The sequence below is a fragment of the Condylostylus longicornis genome, unplaced genomic scaffold (assembly GCF_029603195.1).
Source record: "Condylostylus longicornis isolate FDR11 unplaced genomic scaffold, ASM2960319v2 ptg000045l, whole genome shotgun sequence".
Taxonomy (NCBI): domain Eukaryota; kingdom Metazoa; phylum Arthropoda; class Insecta; order Diptera; family Dolichopodidae; genus Condylostylus; species Condylostylus longicornis.
In genome coordinates, this window is record NW_026578014.1 from 476,159 (window position 1) to 496,668 (window position 20,510).

The 20,510-nt window shown below is 25.2% G+C and overlaps 1 protein-coding gene across 1 annotated transcript; it reads left to right on the forward strand.

Annotated features, from left to right (window-relative positions):
* Positions 1–5,711: 5,711 nt before the first annotated feature.
* LOC129610562 (uncharacterized) lies at positions 5,712–20,205 on the forward strand. The gene is made up of 18 exons (XM_055523175.1): positions 5,712–6,530; positions 6,699–6,816; positions 10,105–10,172; positions 10,239–10,393; positions 10,444–10,693; positions 10,754–10,863; positions 10,921–11,185; positions 11,240–11,632; positions 16,469–16,722; positions 16,871–17,030; positions 17,873–17,990; positions 18,066–18,133; positions 18,462–18,616; positions 18,703–18,843; positions 18,903–19,011; positions 19,121–19,230; positions 19,376–19,640; positions 19,774–20,205. Exons 1-18 carry the CDS (start codon positions 5,997–5,999, stop codon positions 20,194–20,196), a joined length of 3,696 nt encoding a protein of 1,231 aa, XP_055379150.1. The 5' UTR covers positions 5,712–5,996; the 3' UTR covers positions 20,197–20,205.
* The last annotated feature ends 305 nt before the right edge of the window (positions 20,206–20,510 follow it).

A 20,510-nucleotide genomic window follows, 5' to 3' on the forward strand; every position in this document is an offset into this window, starting at 1 on the left:
AAATCATAAAAAAGTTGTTTTGTATTTTATAATATATGGGGCTAGTAAATGCTGAAGCTACGCAGGGCGCAGATGATGAAGCACTTTTTTCATTTATCATACAAGTTTAATTTTTATTAATTTGCTGCTGAATTTATGTAAATTTAATCAGAAACAATATACTGATACATAATATGGAAAATGAAATCAGGCAACAAAAAAAAAGTTCCATATCTATAGGATAAAGTATTGCAATTTTAATTCCTATATAGATGACAAAAATCATGCACATTCTTTTAGAAAGTATTCGGTAATTATAAAATTTGGAAAATGACTTACCAATGAAGCTTGAAAAGCTTTATATACACAGCTTTAAATATTCGAATTAAATTCATATTATTAGTTTCATATTCGAATTAAATGCGGAACTTTTAAATGCAGTTGTATTCTATCTTTAAAAACTGAAATATTGAAAAATTTATTGCAGAATGAAAACCAATGTGAATAAACGCATATAGTCATTAATAGAATTAAATTTCGGTTTTGTTAATCATATTTTATTTTCGATTTTATTTAAATATACATATGTATAATTTAAATGTTGAACGAATTATAATACTTATTATACCTACCTAAAATTTTTTATAAGTACATAAAAATTATTTACGTAAAATGTGCTTATACCATAAGTTCGACATACATACGTAACTTTGTTTTTATAGTTTTTTATACTTTGTTTTTATAAAAAGCAAAGAATAAAAGAACAATAAGCAAAAATATGCAAATATGTACGTCAATAAGGAATAAATTTATTTTTTTTTGGGAAAGCTATCAATATATTACATTAGAATGGTTACATAAGTATGTTAGTAAAAAGCTCTTAAAAATTTAAGAAATAATATAGCTATGTATGTATGTACATAATATCTTTAAATATTGACTATAATTCAATTAATTAATATTGACTAATAGTTATAACTAAATGTGTGTCATATTATATGGATCGTACGGTAACTCAAAAACAAATAAAGCAAATTTTCACAATTCGTTTCTTTCGTCCAAAGGACGGATCCTAATATAACTGGACCAATTCGGAGAACAGGTTTGCGTAAGTGCTATACAACTCAAAGAGATTATTTTTAATATTTCAAAAACTAAATATCAAAAACTAAAGAAAAATAGAGATCAAATTTTGTATGGATTTGTTCAATAATTACAATCTACTTATATAAGTATGTTCTGAAAATTTATATTGAATATCTGCACTTGTTCGAGTAGCTAACATACAACCCCAATAGCTACTTTTAAATATTGGGAAAAATAAAAAATTATATAAAACTAAAAATAAAACTTGGTAATCGTGTATCCTATTATAGGTCAGACATATACTTGAACTTTTTGTGTAATGGTTTGAAAGGTTCGAGTAATTGTCCTACAACAATGAGATCTAACTCTAAATATTTCAAAAACAATTTTTTATAATAATATTGTCAAGGTGCAGGGTATAATTCAGTCGATTTATACCGATTTAAATAATTGATTAATATTATATCAAGTTTATATCAATTAATTTATCAATTAATTACTTCACTTACACTTTATATCTTAATCTAAACAAATTTCGCCAGGAACATAAGTTAGGGCAGAGCTATTTAGTTAGAACTGCTAAGATTTTTTGTATTATAAAAAATATTTCCTTTTCCTATTTAAGACTCCAGAATCTAATAGACCACATTTTATTTTCAGTATATTCATGTATAAGTCCAATTATTTCCGTCAAGCAAGCATGAAATGGCTGCACATATTATATTAAATCGGCATACATATAGGTATAATGAATATTATTTTTTTATCAAAATAATTTTAAACTAACATTTAATTTCAAATAAATTATACCTTAACTCCAAATTGTTGCTTTTAAGTAATAATTTTAAGTTAGCAATTAATAAAATATTGTACTTTTTTGTTATATAAACGATTATACAATTTTAAATTGGGCGACTAAATATGTCATATATGTGAATATGTGTGTGTATACTTAGATCCAAATATTTGGATAAAATTAAAATTATGATTTAGTAGAAGCTATATCGCATAGATACACTTATTTTACAAAAGAGATGAAACAACTTAAAATTAAAGAGATGTGTTTATAGTAACATTACTTTTGAAAAATGTTTTTAGAAAAATATAAAGTCAAGAAGAATATGCTCTGTCAAGAAGTTTTAGATAACCTTCTCCATTGTTAGGATTTTGCAAAAAATAATCCATAATGAAAAATTCGTGATCACGTTAACTAGCTTCATCACATCATCATTACTTACCTCTGAAATTTACTTTGGATCTTTTCATTTTAAATTCAAAAAATTTTATAATATTTTACAACATGCTTAATTAATATTTCCATATTATTTAATCGCATGCAACTATAAACAATGAATTAATATAAAGCGAAACAATACAAGACAAGAAGATTACGTCATCAACAAAGTCGGAGTTTTAGTTGCACGTCGAAATTGGCTTCAGTTTTAAATACGTTTTTTTTTCATATTCATATATACACGCAAGTAAAACCCAAATTACAACTTATAACTTTTGTGATCAAGTACAATGAGTTGTAGTGGGAAAATATAAACTTAGATGAAAAAGTAATTTCATGTACACATATTTTATGTATATCTACAGAATTAAAGTGTTTTAATTACACAATAAATAGTCATAAAGTTTTCATTTGGCATTTTAGCAATTTCAGAGATTTTTCAACGAAATATTAGTCAACATAAGTTCTTTTTTTGTTATCCCTGGTTGAAAATGTATTATAGAAATAAGGTAGAGGTGAGCTGGAGACTTGGAGCAATAAGTATTCAATCAATCCTAAGCGGCTCCCTTTCACTTGAGAGTTAGAAAGAGGGCCTGAAGAGAGTTAACAAAAATATAAAACCATTTTTTACACAGTCAAAAAGGTATAAGTATAACTTTTATAGAGCTTTATACTATTTTCGTTCCGGAATATTTTGCGAAATTGATTGTCATTTAGCAAAATGATCTTAAAATTGTCATAAAATTTTATAGACTTTGTAATTTCGAGGCTCATACATCTAATTCTTTCCACTTTTCTTTAAGATTTTCTGAATTTAATTTATTTTGCGCTTTTTCTTATAGAACAATAAATGCATTTTGTTTAATTCCTTTTTTGTATTTTTTACTTTTTCCACAATTCCCTTTTTGTATTTTATTGCTTCGTTATATTCCTGAAAAAATCAAATTTATTGTTATTAATTGACACAAATACCTTTACCATACAATCAAATTATAAATATAGAAAAATAGATTACTTTTATCAATCTTCCTTTAAATAAAATTAAATTAGCTATATTGAACAAAAATATTTTATTTATTCATGCACATATGCATTCATATATATATAATATACACATATTGTTTACAAAAGATTCAACTATTTGTGTGTACTTTAACGCAGTATGCATATTTTTTATTTACTATTTTTATATAAAATAGAAATATAAATGGGACTTATGTTAAAAGAGGTGGATAATTTTATTTTTTATTTAGGAATTTTTAATAATTAATAAATAAAAGAGAAAATATATTTTAAGAACCATTAAAGAATATAATTTTAAATTACATTAAAATTTTAATATAAGAAAATTTCTTTTGTTTTGGAATAAAAATTAATCTATAAATTTAAGTATTAAAGGTCGGACATTTACTTTGCACACCTAAACATATAAAAGTCAAACGACTGAATGTCAAATATTTTATACATTTCACTCGTGTACTTATATCAAACCAAAAACTATTGTAATGAATTTTAACTGTTTTATAAACTTTTGGCACTTCGCCAACTGAATTTATGAAATTAGACGCGGTATTACAGATTAGAGAATTTTGCACACGTAAAATCTTTACGATCATTGAATGCATTTTAATGATATTTTTATAAAAATGTTTAAGAAGAAAATATTGCATCAATTTTTAAATTTATAAAAACAAAACTTAAAAAACCACACCTAAAAAAATTTCTGTAAACAAAAATTTTTTTACCAAATTTCACCTTTGATGTAAATATAAGTAGGTATTATGTATACAAATATGTACATTTGTAAAAACAATTAATTTTAATATTTATTATAGTAAAAACTACTGTCATTACATAACATAAAATTATTTCGATATATTCCTCTTTTTTTTTCACGAAAACATTTTAAATTAAAAATTATCTTGATAAAGGTAAAACCACATAGTAAATTCTTTTTCACATTAACAAGCTCAAAAATAATTCGTCTTTTATGATTTTGTTTTTTCGCCTTTTTTTTTTGTTTTTAAAAATTAGTAAATAATGCATTCAACAAGTGAGGTACTGTGATCGCATTAAATTCAAATTTTTAATTTTCAACAAAAATATATTTGGCTACAGTTATTATGAAAACGAAAATAAAGCAGTTTTGGTGAGATGTTGGTCGGTGTCAATCAAAAATGAATAAGGAAAATAAAAAAAAGATATCTTTAAAATCTAATTTTACTACTTCATATTATACTGTTATACTCCAAAATTATTATACTGTTATACAAATATTTTTGGTAAAAACCCATCGTGTATATTGAACTTTCACAGCGGCTGATTTTATATTTTTGATCATATCTAATGAAAATTGTTGACAAAAATTTTTCTGAAAAATCATATACTCGTGTAAGAAAGTTGACTTTATAGAACCACCATAATATGTATTTATTTTGGTACTTTAATTAGCTAATCTATATATAGTTACTAGTATTCTTAAAATATGAAAAAAATGTCTTTAATATTTTGTGCAATCCTTTCGCTTATAAAACTTTTAAAAATTAATTTATTGCAATTCGAATTTTTTGTTTAGAAAATATTCTGTATGCTGTTAACTATGTACTGGCCACATTAGATTTTTTGTTTTGTATTCATTTTAAATTTTATTATAAATTGATTTGAAATTCATTAACTTAAGCACAGAAAAAAATTCATTTGATGATATTACAAACAAATTTTAATATATAAATTTTTCTTATTTCGTTAATAATACTTTAACGAATACAGGTTAATGAAATGGTTATATTACAAGAAAACTGTATTGCTGATTTTATCATAGTCAACAACTTTAAAATCAGAGAAACGTGAATACATGTACTGAAATAAAATTTTAATAAATTTATTTTTAATTCTTCTGTATTATATGTAAACCATTAATATTGGTTTACATATAACACATTTAATCTTAAGAGACGAAATTGCTGAATTTTATTTTACTACTTGAAGTTAAGGGCATTTTCCTGAATATATATTTAAAAAATAAGTACATATTTACATATCTAATCATAGATATTTATAATAAATCGATATACAAAATATATGTATGAAAAATAGACTAACACATTTTCACAATAATAGTAATTTTCAATTGAAGTGAAAATTATTCAACCAACAGTATACCAACACTTTGTATCCAAAATTAGGTATACCAACACTTTGTATATTATATCATTTATACCACTTTTCAAAATTTCGTTATTCATTAAATAATAAATATCTTATGATAGTTATAATACATTTCAGTACTTTTTTTGAAATATAAATTTTTTGTTAGTAACTTTTAGCGATCCCATACAAAAAATAAAAAGCAGAAAACAAAGCTTAACAGACATCTAAATTTAAATACTAGTTTCAGTAACGATTAATACATTGTCGAATTCGCATGATCGTTCGAAAAAAAGAAAATTGAGAAAAAAATCAAAGTTACAATAAAATTTTAAAACATAACATTTTATATCGAAAAAATATCAAAATAAACAAAAATAAACAAAAGCTATTGTATGTGCTTGCTTTTTAAATACCTGTTCGAGGCTCTTTATTAAATTGAAATTGCACTTCATAAAAATTGCAAAAACTTTCTAAAATTTTTATACAAAAATTTAAAATAAAAATTGTATGAATAAATATATAAAGTGGATGTCAAATAAAATAGGAAATGAGCAATGAAATAGTAACAACAACAATATCACCCGAAATAGCAACATCCATTCAAGATGATGTTGTTCAATCAACCTTTGCAACAACAATAGCAACAAAAATAATAGAAATGATAACAACAGAAGCATCATTATTTGAGATTGTTATAAACAATGAAACAATCAATACGAATACGACACATGCTACTTTTGATTATTCAAAATTTTTACTAACTTATATTGATTATGGTGTTATCATTTTTATGTTATTATGCTCTACAGCAATTGGTATTTACTTTGGCTTTTTCAAAAAAAGTGAAAATACAACGGATGAATATTTAATGGGTAGCAAAAATATGAAAACGTGGCCAATCGCTATATCATTAATTGCAAGCCAATTATCGGCTAATTCAATAATAACAATGCCTTCAGAAATATATTCATATGGTTTACATTTTTTATGGTGTATCTTAGCAATATTTCCCGTTCTACCAATATACCTATATATAATTATACCTGTATTTTATAATAATAACATTACAAATTGTTACGAAGTGAGTAATTTTAATTGAAAATTTAATAATGAAGATCACATTAATATTTTTGATTTAATTGTAAATTAATACGAGTTTAATTTTACTTTTTGTTATTCTTTTCTATTGTATTTCATATTTTAATATTACTGAATTATAAAAAAAAATACAAATAATTATTGTGTGCAGTATTTAGAAATGAGGTTCGATAAAAAAACACGAGGTTTACTCACATTTGCATTTCTATTTAAAATTTATTTAATGATACCAGTTTATATATTTGTACCATCATTATCATTTTCGCAAGGTGAGTAAGTAATATATGAATTATATTTTTTTACAATACATTTACAATACGATCAAGCCCAAGGAATACTTAATAAAGTTTCATTAAGTACCGAAAAATAGGTACCAAAAAATATACTACTACGAAAATTTTTATTTTCTTCATTAATAAAATGTATTACTTTTATTTTAAACATGCTTATATAATTATAATTACGAATCTATTATAGAATTACAAATAATGGAACACAATACAACAAATAATTAAGTCGGTTGATGTTCTTTAGATCTAGCATATAACCAAAGTATTATAACAAGAAAATCACCTTTTTGTCACAAACTTTTATACAAAAACAGGTTCATTTATTTCACACAAAAACAATAAACCAAATATGTACACAAATATATGTACGTATGCATGTAGATATAAAGAAATTAATATTAATAATAAAAATCATTGTGTAAAATAATTTTTCGCTTTTATTAAGTTCTGAATTACTGTTTCCGAATACTTGTACAAGCAATTTGCGCATTTTTGTTAAAATAATTATTTATTGAAGTTTGAAACATACATGTACACACATTATGTATTTACATAAGTATTTATATGTTTCACGATTAAAAAACTTTTAATTCGCTTCTTCTTAAATAATTCAATATGCTTAACATTAGCGCTTATTTGAATAAATACTATATATAAATATATAACAGATGAAAAATTGGTGAATTGTTTAGATAAAAGGTTATTTTAAAAAATACACCTTATAACGTATTTTTCGAAATGTTCTTATAACGTATATTTTGCATGTATATGTATACTGTTCCATTAAAATTACACAAACAATAAAATGTACAATATTTTAATTAAATTAAATAAAAAATAACAGTTGCGATTTCGGAATTTCTAAATTGTATACCTATTTATAATGAAATATCAGAATAACATACAAGAAGGAGAACTTTGAAAATCATGTTATATCGAAACTATACGTTATACGAGAATCGGGTGTGCTTAAATTATGTACATATGTATTATAAAAAAATCGGATAAAGCCAATGAATTGTAAAGTAGAACATTTACAAGCGGAAACATTTTAAGAACCAGTAATTTATGTACATATTATTTTATATAAATATATATAATAATTACGTAAAATTGAAGATTTAAGAAAAAAAATATAAGTTACGATAATTTTTCTGCTAGCGGGTTCAACAGCTTATCAATCAGTTTAGTTTTAGCAATTAGTCAGGAGGGACTAGAAAAACATTTTCTTGTAGAAAATAACGGTTCTTTTGGATAGCTATTTTGTGCTTGTGATATTGTGATGCTGCTTCGATGATGCAGTATAGAAGAAGGAAACCTGTATTTTCCTGAGTAGAATCGGTATTTCTCTGAATTTCAATTGAGTTTGTATTTTCGAAGCGTTATAATGTCAAAGATTTTCATTTCTGGCGGTGGCTATATTTTTTCCTAAAAGAATAGATTTTTACATAAGTTTTTTGGATTTTGTAAGAAATTTTCAAAATAGACAGTTTCGGATTTTTTTTTAAATTGAATGAATGTCTGCTTTAAATAGCTTGCAGCATATAGAAGAAATAGATAAATTTATCAATGTCAGTAAGTACATACATACCTTAATTAAAAGTCAAGAATTAAAAGTCAAGTCCAAAACTAATTGAAAACAAGACGTGTGATTAATGTCAAGTAATTGTGTTTAATGTATATACATATTTTAGGTATTTTATGAATGTAAATGACCAAACTATGATATTATGTTATCATAGTGCAGGCATTTTAACGTACCCGTGATGTATGCACTATTGCACAATTTGTTTTCCGTTTTAGCGCTTTGAAAACCAGAGCAAATTTTTATATGTATTTAATACGTAATCAAAATACACACGCATTTGAAATTATTCGTTCAAATGTGTCCCCATCAATTCTTACTGTTTAATTGATAAACTAAAAAAATTATATCTTTGAATTTTTGGATTGGGAATGATTTATAACTGTTATCATTATTTTATCGTTATTATACCCTGCACTTCTTAAAGGGTATTTTCACTTTGGTATGGAGTTTGTAACGAAGGAGTCGTCTCCGGTATGGACATATATATATATATATATTCTTGCTCAGCGTAAAATTCTGCATTGATTTAGATATGTCCGTTCGTCCGTCCGTCCAATCGCACTTTAACTCAAAAACGAATAATCCAATCGACACCAAACTTTCATAAGTTTTTTATTTTTTTGTGCCAGCGATGACTGCTATTGAAATTGGACCAATTCGGTCAGCGGGTTTGGAAAATATTTCAAAAATTAATAAAGACATTAATATAAATTTTGTAAAGGTGTGTCCAATTATGTTCTACATATATTCTGAAAATTTTAGTGGAATGGCTGCACTGGTTCGGGAGCTGCCATACAACTCCGAAACTTAATTTTAAATATTTGGAAAAATAACAAAACTAGATTCATCAAATTCGGCAGTCGTGTGTCCGATTTCAGGTCACATACTTTTCTGAAGTTTTGGTGGAATGACTTGAAAGGTTCGAGTAGCTGCCATACAACTCCAAAGGATAATTTTAAATATTAAGGCTAGATTTATGAAGTTTCTATTGAGTGGTTTGACAAGTTTAAGTGATTGCCATTGAGCAATCAAAGTTATTTCTAAATATTTCAAAAACAAATTTTTAAACTCAGATTGTCAAAGTGCAGAGTATTATTCAGTCGGTTTATACCGACTGAAACATTTTTACTTGTTTCTAAATTGACTGCTGTAATAACAAAGACTTTAAAGTTTATGTTTTTTAAATTTTTTTTTATTTTAACAAATTAACAATGTGATGAAGAAAAAATATTTGGGAACGAAGATTTTGTGATTACAAACAGAGCTGTAATCTATAATTCGAGCACAATAAAAAATTAATTTTTTTATTTAAAAAATTAGTGAAATGTTTTTGGTCCACATTTTTGTGTGCACAATTCTGGAGCTCCAAGCTAGCCACAAAAATTTGCAAAGTAATTTTGAATTTTCAGGAGCCAACTGTCAACTTTGACATTATATTTTTTTCAGGTATTAGAATTTTGCTTTTTTCTTTTTAAGAGTTCTTTCTTAACTTTAACTAATTTGTTATTGCAGTATAGTTTGAAGGGAATTCATTTCAAATTGACTTTAGGAATTGAATGGAATGTTATCGTATTGTAACTTTAAATTTAACTGAAATTGTAAATTTTTAACATGAAAAACAAACACTGTAAAATAAGTTTTCATTAAAATTAAAATTTATTTTTTCTTTATAATTTAAGTTACTGGATTGAACTTACATCTTATAAATGTTGTGATATGCTCCATATGCGTGTTTTACACAATGATTGTAAGTTATTATCTATTAAAATCACTTCGATCCAAGAATAAAATTTAATTTTACATTAACCATTAGGGTGGAATAAAAGCAGTAGTTTGGACTGATGTTGTGCAGGCGTTCATTATGTTTGGTTCGGTTATAGTGGTAGCACTTTTAGCTATGCTTAAATTAGGATCTTTAGGAGAGTTATTTGAAAGGGCGAATTCCGGCGGAAGGCTATATATGACGAAGTTCTTGCACATTATTTTACAATGAATAAATATAAAATTTTTCTTTTCAGCCTCAGCTTCGATTTAACGGAGAGGACAACATTTTGGAATTGTTTTTTGGGTAGTATAATAGGGTGGATGAGCTACGTTGGATTAAATCAGAGTTGTGTTCAAAGAATTGTTGCTTTACCGTCAATTGATCACGCAAAAAGATCTTTAACGATCTTTACATTCGGCTGCTTTCTTACATTATCTTTGAGTTGTTTGACAGGAGTTATTATGTACGCTTGGTACTACGAATGTGACCCAGTAAAGGCAGGCGTAAGAAGTTACTATTGTATGGTATATATTTTGGAAATTTTAATTAAAAACTTTTTTAAGGTGGTGGAAAAATCTGATAAACTAATGCCCTTTTTTGTACAAGACATTATAGGCAAAGTAAATGGTATGCCTGGGTTATTTATATCGTGTGTCTTCAGTGCCGCTCTAAGGTAAAATTATTTTATTAGATCAACATTTTATTCCAACTAAAAAATACAAATTCGCAGCACAATGTCAGCTTGCTTAAATACATTAGCTGGTGTTATATATTTTGATTTAATTCGCCCGCATATTAAACATACAGAATCAAAAGCCAATTTTATAATGAAAATTATTGTTATTTTAAATGGTGTGTATTGTGTTCTTGCCGGATTTATAGTAGAACAATTTGATTCATTGTTGCAAATTGTATTTACAATAATTGGCGTTACACAAGGCTGTGTGGGTGGTGTATTTTTAATCGGAATGTTGTTACCGAAAGTGAACGCTAGAGTTTGTACCTTATTATTTTTAATTAATAACGCAATTTAAAAATTTAATTTACAGGCAATTTTTATAGCTGCACTAACAAGTTTTGCAGCCGTTTTTACATTAGCTGTAGGATCAACAATACAAATGAAGTCAAGATTATGGAAATATCAGCCACTCGACACAAGTGTGCAAAATTGTGAAAAATTATTAAATACGACACTTGTTATATCTGCAAAAAAATTTGATGAAGACCTGTATTCACATACTGAAGAATTTTCAATATTCAAAATATCTTTTTATTGGTATACAGTTATAGGTGCTCTAATCGTATTAGTAATATCTGTACCGTTGTCCATTTGTTTTAGACCAGCAAAAGAAAAGGAATTAGATATAAATTTGTTTCCACCAATTATTCATAGTCTTATTAAAGATAATAAAATAGAGAAAAGTATTGAAATAACAAAAATGTGATATATTATAAATTATTTAGTTCTCTTATATTACATAATTTTAATTTATGAATGTATGTATATAGCTACGTAAATAAATTTTATTGTACCATATAAAATCTCTAGTGTTATTCAAAATAACTTTAAATAATGAAATAATAGTTAGTGACCAAAAATAGATAACTAATAGACCACTTTTTAATTAGTTACCAGAAAATCAATGTGTGCATAAAATGTAGCATATGTACCTAAATATCAGTTATCCAATTATATTATAATTTTTTGATTTGATCAAAATAATATCATAATCATACAATCATAAACGATCACGTTTGATCATATCGTTTGATAAAGGTGATCAAATAATGATCACTCAAGATGTTTGATCATATTTTATAGCAAATTACATATACATATAATGCATATATATGTTACATGTATATGTTAAAATAGACTCTATTAATGTCTTTATATCTAACAAGTCCCAATGCTCAGAGAGAAACTTGAAAGCACACCTTATTTTATATGGCCTTTTTTAAATCGAAGTGGCTATTTTTTGAGAAGAAATATTAAAATAAATTCACACTTATTATAAAGCAGGTCAAATTTAGAACATATATTTGAAAAATCAAAAAAATATATTAATATTTTCATTGATAATTATTTTAAAATTTAAAAAAAAGCGGAAAAACAACAAACAGAACCTTCGCCTTCAACGTTTTATTTGTTACTGAAAGCATTTCATTATTTTTAAGTGAACAGCTTTTTTTTCTCATAGGGTAAGTTAACGCAAGATATGGGAAGTACCTGTGGTGTCAAGTTGAAAATATAATTAATGAAAGATAATTCTTAAATATTGATATAAATACATAGTAAAGAAAAAATTTGAAGAGGGAATTAGAAAATAATATCTAAAATACAATCAAATATTATTTGTTAAATACAAATTTTATATAAACTTCAAAATTTTACCTCTATTTTTATTTGAAAAAATATTAAAAACTTACTATCATTTATATCAATTACCTAAGAAAAAAAAATATTTAAAATGTTTGGAAAAAACAATCATATATTTTTATGACCGGATTTGAATATTTTTCTATTTTTGAAATAAATGGTATTTTACCAAATGACTCGAAAATTCCGACTGTAAAATAACAGGTATTTAAATTTTTGTTCAGGTATTTTAAAATTCTTTCCGTTTAGAATTAAGATAAGTCATACATACACATGCAGGGACATTTTATAAATAGATTGCTCTTGTTTACCTGCTAATAAAATATGAAAAAAGAGCACAGCAAAATTTTTGAAGCACTCAATATAACATGTTTGAAATAGTTTTAAAATAATTATTTAAAAAAAAATTTATTGGAAGTAGGTACATACATATTTATTTTTAATAATTTAAAAACTAACTGAAATTATTTGAAACAATTTTATAAGTAACGTATGAATAATCGAAATGAGATAATTCAAATTGTTGAAATGTGTCAACCTATATTACTTTTAATAACATTTTTGTTAGCCGACACTACTCAACTTACCTTATTGGGAAATACAAAATGTGCATAAAAAATCATACATCCTTCCTCATTAACATTTGAAACCATACTGAAATATGAATTTGAAATTTTTTTTCATTTTTTCTTTCCTCCTACCTTTCTTTCTTTTTCGTGCAATAGAATTTAAATGGGAAGCTTTTTAAAAAATGTGTATAATATCCTGAGATTTTTTAAAATATTAATCTCTTTTTTACGTAAAAAAAAAGAAAAAAATAATAAAAAATATGACACGATCAGTGGCATTTAAAGAAAAAACCAACAACGAGGCCAAAAATTCGTAACATTTCGTAAAAAAAAATTGAGTATTGGGACTTGTTAGATATAAAGACATTAACTCTATAATAAACTCCGTGCCTTATAGGAATTGGGAATCTAAAAGACATATGACTCGAAAAAGAAAGGTTTTTGCTTTTTTTAACTTCTCTGGTCAACTTTTTTGCAAATTAAGCTGGTAGGAGTTATGGATCCTAAGATATCAAAACTATACTTGACATTTTGTAAACGAATATGTGAACCACATGCATATAAATAATGTGCGCATATCATATACATATATGCATAATTATTTAAAACGTACAAGTACATTTTAAAATGTACATGTATATACAAAAACTGGAAATAAGGTTGTTTATGTTTCTGAAGGTTTCTAAGAATTTATATATAAAAATAAAGTTGGGTCAAACCAATGATTTGTATTGTAGCAATTTTCCCTTCAACAAGTGAAAATACTGCTTTTAAAAACAATCCTATTTATATAGCAATATTTTCATTCATATACGAGACTATGTACTTCTAGGGTTGCATATATTTCGGATGAAGATTTATCAGCAGCCTTTGAAATAAAGCAAAAATAAATTTAAAGAGGGGTTAACATAATGTTCGATTTTAAGGGTTAATTATTTGAGTTAGGAAAAATAATTATATTTTTCAATGGCAAGGAATTTGTCGTTAGCTTTCTGTGTTTCTAAAAATTGAAAAGGGTTGCGGTTTCGGAAGTATAAGGTACCAAGTATTCAAATTTTACAAATTTCGTGAGGCGATAAATTGAGAAGGGGTGAAAATGGAAAAAAATTTTCTTCTAATGAAATGAACTATTTATTAGTGTCTAATTTCAGACTTTTACAACCTGTGGCATAGAAGAAAAACGACATCAAATATTTGGAAAAAATGGATTTTAGATAACGGTAAACTTTAACAACCATTTTGTTTTTCTGAAGTTCAAGTATGGTATGCCGCGATAGAGGAAGCAGCCCACTGCTTTTCTGTGTTTGCAAAATTTGAAAAATTCACATGGTTCCACTACAATAAATAATTGAAGAATAGTATTTTTAGAGTTTTGGGGGGATATAATTGTTAGAGGGGGAGAGATATGTAAAAATTTTGTTCTACAGAAATAAGTTTTAAAGCTCTATGCACATATTTCAGTTTTCTATCTATGCACAAATTTGAGCTTTCTATCTTTAAAGGTGTAGAAGTTTTGTAAACATGTAAACGGACGGACGGACTGACGGGCGGACGGGCGAACGGAGAGAAACTAATAAGCACTTTTTTCCAAAAATTAGTGCTAATGTGATAGGTACTATATTATTAAGAAGACTTATACTACGTAATTTTTATATGCCTTAAATGTATTTCGCTGTAAACAAAATTTTATTGTCCTACATATAGCAGAACCTACAATTTTGCCTAAAATAAGGTTAAATAAGGAATAGTTTTTGTAATTTTTGGAATCAATTTTTAAAAAATGGAATAGCTGGTCATATACACAACTCCTTTTGGCATTTTGGTGGAATGTTGATCTTGTTACAAATTAGGTGAATTTCAAACTTGTTCTAAAAATTTTAAAATTTTCGAAAAAATTTATTATTATTTGGAGTACGGACTAATGGACAAACAGTTAAGTTGAAACTAAGAAAGAATATACATGCAAACATGTTTATAACTCAGATCACCATTTCTTTATGTTACAAATCGAGTGTCGAATTTGAAATATTTTTTAAAAATACGATTATAAAAAGAGGTCAAAATACTCAATTTTTGTTTTATTTTAATATTATATTTCATTTCATTTCATAATCGATAACAAATTAATGCAAACGTATATATATGTATGTACATATAGGAAATAACAGGAATATTTAAAATGAGTAAGTATACACATATATGTTTATTTCATTATGAGTATATAATAAAATTATTATCATTATTAATGAATGGAGAATTCCTATAATTGATAATTTTAATTATATTGAACTTTTTATTTTATTTATTTTAAATTCATTATGGCTTATCTGATCTTGGTGATTCCCAAATTTAAATGAAATTATTATATGTGTGCATTCTTATGTAGCACACATGTATAAACAAATATGGATGTAAACATAAAATATAATATATTACAAAATGTACATATATTCTACACGACCCTTAGTATATAATTGATATTTATTTGGCCTTGTAAATTTACTACATAAGATTATTATACATATTATTTAAAATAAAAATTTATTTTGCTTCTTATTTAACGTTATGAAACTCCCACACTCTTTGTTGACACATTTAAACTAAATTCGTATATATGTACATACATAAATGCATATGTATGTACATATAAGTATGGCTATAGTAAAAATTGTACTTTTAAAGTACCACAATTTTTAGATGTTAATATATTGTACTTTATTTATACTTATAAAAATAAATCTTGTGAACTAGATTTATTGTGTAAATTTAATAAAACTAATTTATCTGAAATTCATTTAAAATACATTTAAATTATTATATGTGTAATATTTATTTTATTTTTTTTTGTTATTTCATTTATTTAATTAAAAAAAATAATAATTGTTTATTTAAATATTAAAGTTATAAAATAAAGATAATGTATACATATTTAAATTTGTACTACATACATATTTATTTCAATTTGTACATATCTTGTATAGAACAAATAAAACAGTAAGTAAAATATAAAACAGAAATAATGCTCTTTTTTTTTAAAGCCATCACAAGAAATCTCGAAAAGAAAGATTTTAGATTATTCTGGCTTATTTCGCATTCATCAAGTTTTCCTTAATTTCCAATGAAGAAGCGCGCATATTTTATATGTACACAATATTCATATTTTAAACGAGAAAAAGTTTTAATTACAAAAAAATTATTCAAAAATAAATTTAATTAAAATTAATTTTTTGTTATACAATTTGTTATATTCTCTATTGTGCCTATATTATTTCAGTTACTGGCATTTATTTCAGTTTTTTTTTTTTTTAATTTCGATTAATATAAATTGAAAAAGTATCTTGAATTTTGAAAATAAAAGTAAAATGGCAGCTACTAATGAAAGTGTTTCAGAAAATGTTGAAGAAATTTCAAAATTTGTATTTAATATAGTGGATTACACTCTGTTTTTAATAATGTTATGTATATCAGCTGGTATTGGTATTTATTTTGGTTTTTTCGAAAAGCATGCCGATACTACCGATGAATATTTAATGGGTAGTAAAAAAATGAAAACTATACCGATAGCGATTTCATTAATTGCAAGGTGCATTATTACAGTTTCTTTTAAGGAAGACATTGTTTGAAATTTTTACTAAATTGTTAAAAATCTTAATTATAAAAAATCAAATAAAGAATATAATAAGAAAGTGTGTTGTTATATATTATACTAATTTAATGTTTTTGAATTATAGTCAATTATCTGCTCTTTCCATTATGACAATACCAGTTGAAATTTTTTCATTTGGATTACATTACTTTTGGAGCCCTTGTGCAATTTTAATAATAATTCCAGCTTTAAGTTACGTTATTGTACCAGTATTTTATAACAATAACATTTCAAATTGCTATGAGGTAAGCTAGAAATTTTTTACTAATTTAAAGAAATGTAATAAAGTATCAATAATATGAAAAAAAGTAATATTATGTATATTGCACTATTACACGTGTATATATTATTACGGAGTAATATAATATTTTTTAAGCTCGGTAAAAATCCATTTTTCTATAAATAGGTCGCAAGCGTGAATAAATCTCCTTTTTCGTTTACTACTAGCAAAACAATTCAAAGTGAAAAAATTTGAAGAATAATCAGTTATCACAACTTTTCAAACCAACAAAAAAATGTTTTTGATGGGACTCTCTACTTTATAGACACAAATATAGTTAAATAAAATATAGTTATTTTGTACAAAAAATTGTTTTTTTTTCTCTTTGTTATTTATATTAAACCTTTGAAGCTTAATTTATTGCCCTAAAACAACGGTAGAGACAGGTCAGACAAAATGAAGCTACTTGGTTCCGTTTTCTAATAAAGCTAATAAGTCCTCATGTTACAAAAACGGTATTTAAAAGGAATCAAAGTTTATTTTTAGTATACACGTATTTATTATTTTAAAAAATATTGCAAACAATTTACAAATTCCGAATTTAACAAGGTCTTAATATAGGAAACATATTTCAACACGGGATCTGAGTGGGTTATTGTTTATGTATTTTTTTTTTTTTTTAAATATTTATTAAATTATTTTCATGATTAATTTTCTTACCTGATCACGGTTCCTCGATGAAAAAACAAAAATAATGCTTTGATTTTCAATTGTAATTTAATTTGTGGGAAAAATTATACATATATGTATGTAAAGTGTATTATGTATTGAGAAAAACTTTTATGATTTTGTTATTTTTATTTGCAGTATTTAGAGATGAGATTTAATTCAAAAATTAGGAAAATTGTAACACTGTCGTTTATCATTAAAGTATACTTTCTACTACCTGTTTACATTTTTATACCATCATTAGCATTTTCGCAAGGTACTCAAATATATTATTTTTTGCAAAAAAAAAAAAATTATTAAAACTTGTAGTTACTTGTTGTTAAATTTACAGTGACTGGATTCAATATTCACTTAATAAATATAGTTGTGTGCTCTGTTTGCATTTTTTATACGATGGTGGTAAGTATAGGTGAAATACAACATAAAACTATATTTACTTCATTTTCATATGACTGTCAAGATTCGCTAAAGTTAAATTAAAATAAACTCCGCTGTAAATACTGAATTATGTAACAAATTAACATCCTTAAAAAAGAATAAATACGATTGATTAATCAAGTTCTTTTCGATTTCCATCTATGTGTGTTAATAAATTCATTTACAATTATTAAATTAATCTTTAGCAAACCTCTTATCGCAAACTGTAGAATCTATCTAAAACAAAATATTAATATCTAACTACAAAAAACTAAATATGTATCTGAAAAAAAATATAATTATTGTTTAGGGTGGTATTAAAGCTGTTGTATGGACAGATGTTGTGCAAGCACTCGTAATGCTTGGTTCTGTTGTTTTAGTTACAGCATTAACGATAATTAAGATTGGAGGTTTTGAAGAAGTTTTTTTCAGAGCTAGCTATGGGGGACGGCTTTACATGACTAAGTAAGTTTAAATTAACAGAAAATTACGTGAAAATTTAAGCGCTTTTTTTTATTTCTCTTTTATATAACTTTTGCTAAATTTTGCAGCTTTTCATTTGATTTAACAACGAGAGCAACATTCTGGAATTGTTTTGTAGGGTCGCTCTCTTCATGGATGAGTTATGTTGGTGTCCACCAAAGCTGCGTACAACGTATTGTTTCATTACCATCTTTGAGTCATGCAAGAAAGTAATTTAATTAATTTTTGAATATAATTATTTAACGAGCATTGTTAAATTTTTTCTTAGTTCTTTGATACTATTTGGCGTAGGTTGTTTCTCATTTTTAGGTCTTAATGTTCTTACTGGTATCGTTATGTACGCCAGATATCACCTATGTGACCCAATTAAAGCTGGCGTAAGTGAAAAAGAATAAAATCAAAAGAGAACCTGTCATACTAATATATATATTTAAACACAATGAATTGAATTCATAAATTAATTAAAATTCTTTTTTGCACTTTTAGTTTGTTGATAAAGCTGATAAATTAGTTCCATTTTTTGTTCAAGATGTTATTGGTCATTTTACTGGTATGCCCGGACTGTTTATATCAGCTGTATTCTGTGCTGCATTAAGGTAAAATATATTGATGTTATATTATATACATATGTAGATGTAGCATCGATAAAACAGAATATCGATGTTGTAAATTTTGTGGTTGCCATATTTTAAACAAATAAATCATAATTGTTATAGATGGTTCAATATTATTTATTTTTAGTACAATGTCTGCAAATTTAAACACTTTAGCTGGATTAGTTTATTTTGATTATATAAAACCCAAAATTAATCATACCGAGAGTCGAGCTAATCTTATAATGAAAACAATTGTTGTTTTTAATGGAATATATTGTATCTTAGGCGGTTTTATTGTTCAAAAATTCAATTCGATTTTTCAAGTTGTACTGACTATTAGTGGTGTAACCCAAGGTGCTGTTGTTGGTATTTTTTTACTTGGAATGCTCTATCCTAAAGCACATTCAAAGGTTATTTTCTTTGAATGAAAAATCTGTATTTTTTAATTTTCTTTCAGATCCTGTAATATTTATACTTTTGAGATAATTTTTTATACATTTGATTTATTATCACAACAATAATCGATATTTATTTTACATGCAGGCTGCTCTTGTTGGTGTTATTTTAAGTATGGTATTTGTTGCCACGATAGCTGTTGGAACTCAAGCTCAGTTGAAAGCTGGTCTTTTTAATTATGAAGTTTTACCAACTAGTATCGAAAGATGTGAAGAATTCAACTCAACTTTAAAACTAAATTATGTATCACCGGTAAAATTTCAAAACGAATTAAATCCAGAGGGCGACGTTTTCAGTATTTTCAAAGTATCTTTTTATTGGTACAATTGTATGGGCAGCGTATTAGTATGGTTATTTAGTGTACCTTTAAGTCATTTAATACCTAATAATGAAAGTAAAAAATTAGATCGTAGTTTACTATCACCTGTCATTAAGAGATTTATTCCTAAAAATAATTACAAAAGCAATGTGGTTGCAAAAGTAATAGAAGAAATCCCATTAAGGCAATAAGTATTTGAAAAGAAAATTACTGTTTGATTATGTTATATATATATATAAGATTAAATCATATTAAATTAAATATAAAAAAATCAAAAACTTTGCAATGTAAATTTAATTCATGTTGTTAACACTCAGTTCAATATTTTAAATTTTTAAAGTTCTCTAGAAAAGAAAGAGTTGTCAGCGTTTCAACTTTTAATTAGAAATTTCTTGAATGTTTTTTAAATTTCTTGAATGTTTTTTTTTTTATATAAAATCATGAACATAAATCATAAGTTAAAAGCTTATTCAAATAGTCTATGTTAAAGCAATTTTCATATCTG

Bases quoted from the DNA above. Each gene is read 5' to 3' on its own strand.
- LOC129610562 (XM_055523175.1), top strand. From the start codon at position 5,997: ATGAGCAATGAAATAGTAACAACAACAATATCACCCGAAATAGCAACA. The intron at 17,991-18,065 runs GTACTCAAATAT...TTAAATTTACAG, and splicing joins ATCATTAGCATTTTCGCAAG to TGACTGGATTCAATATTCAC. The intron at 19,641-19,773 runs GTTATTTTCTTT...TTTTACATGCAG, and splicing joins ATCCTAAAGCACATTCAAAG to GCTGCTCTTGTTGGTGTTAT.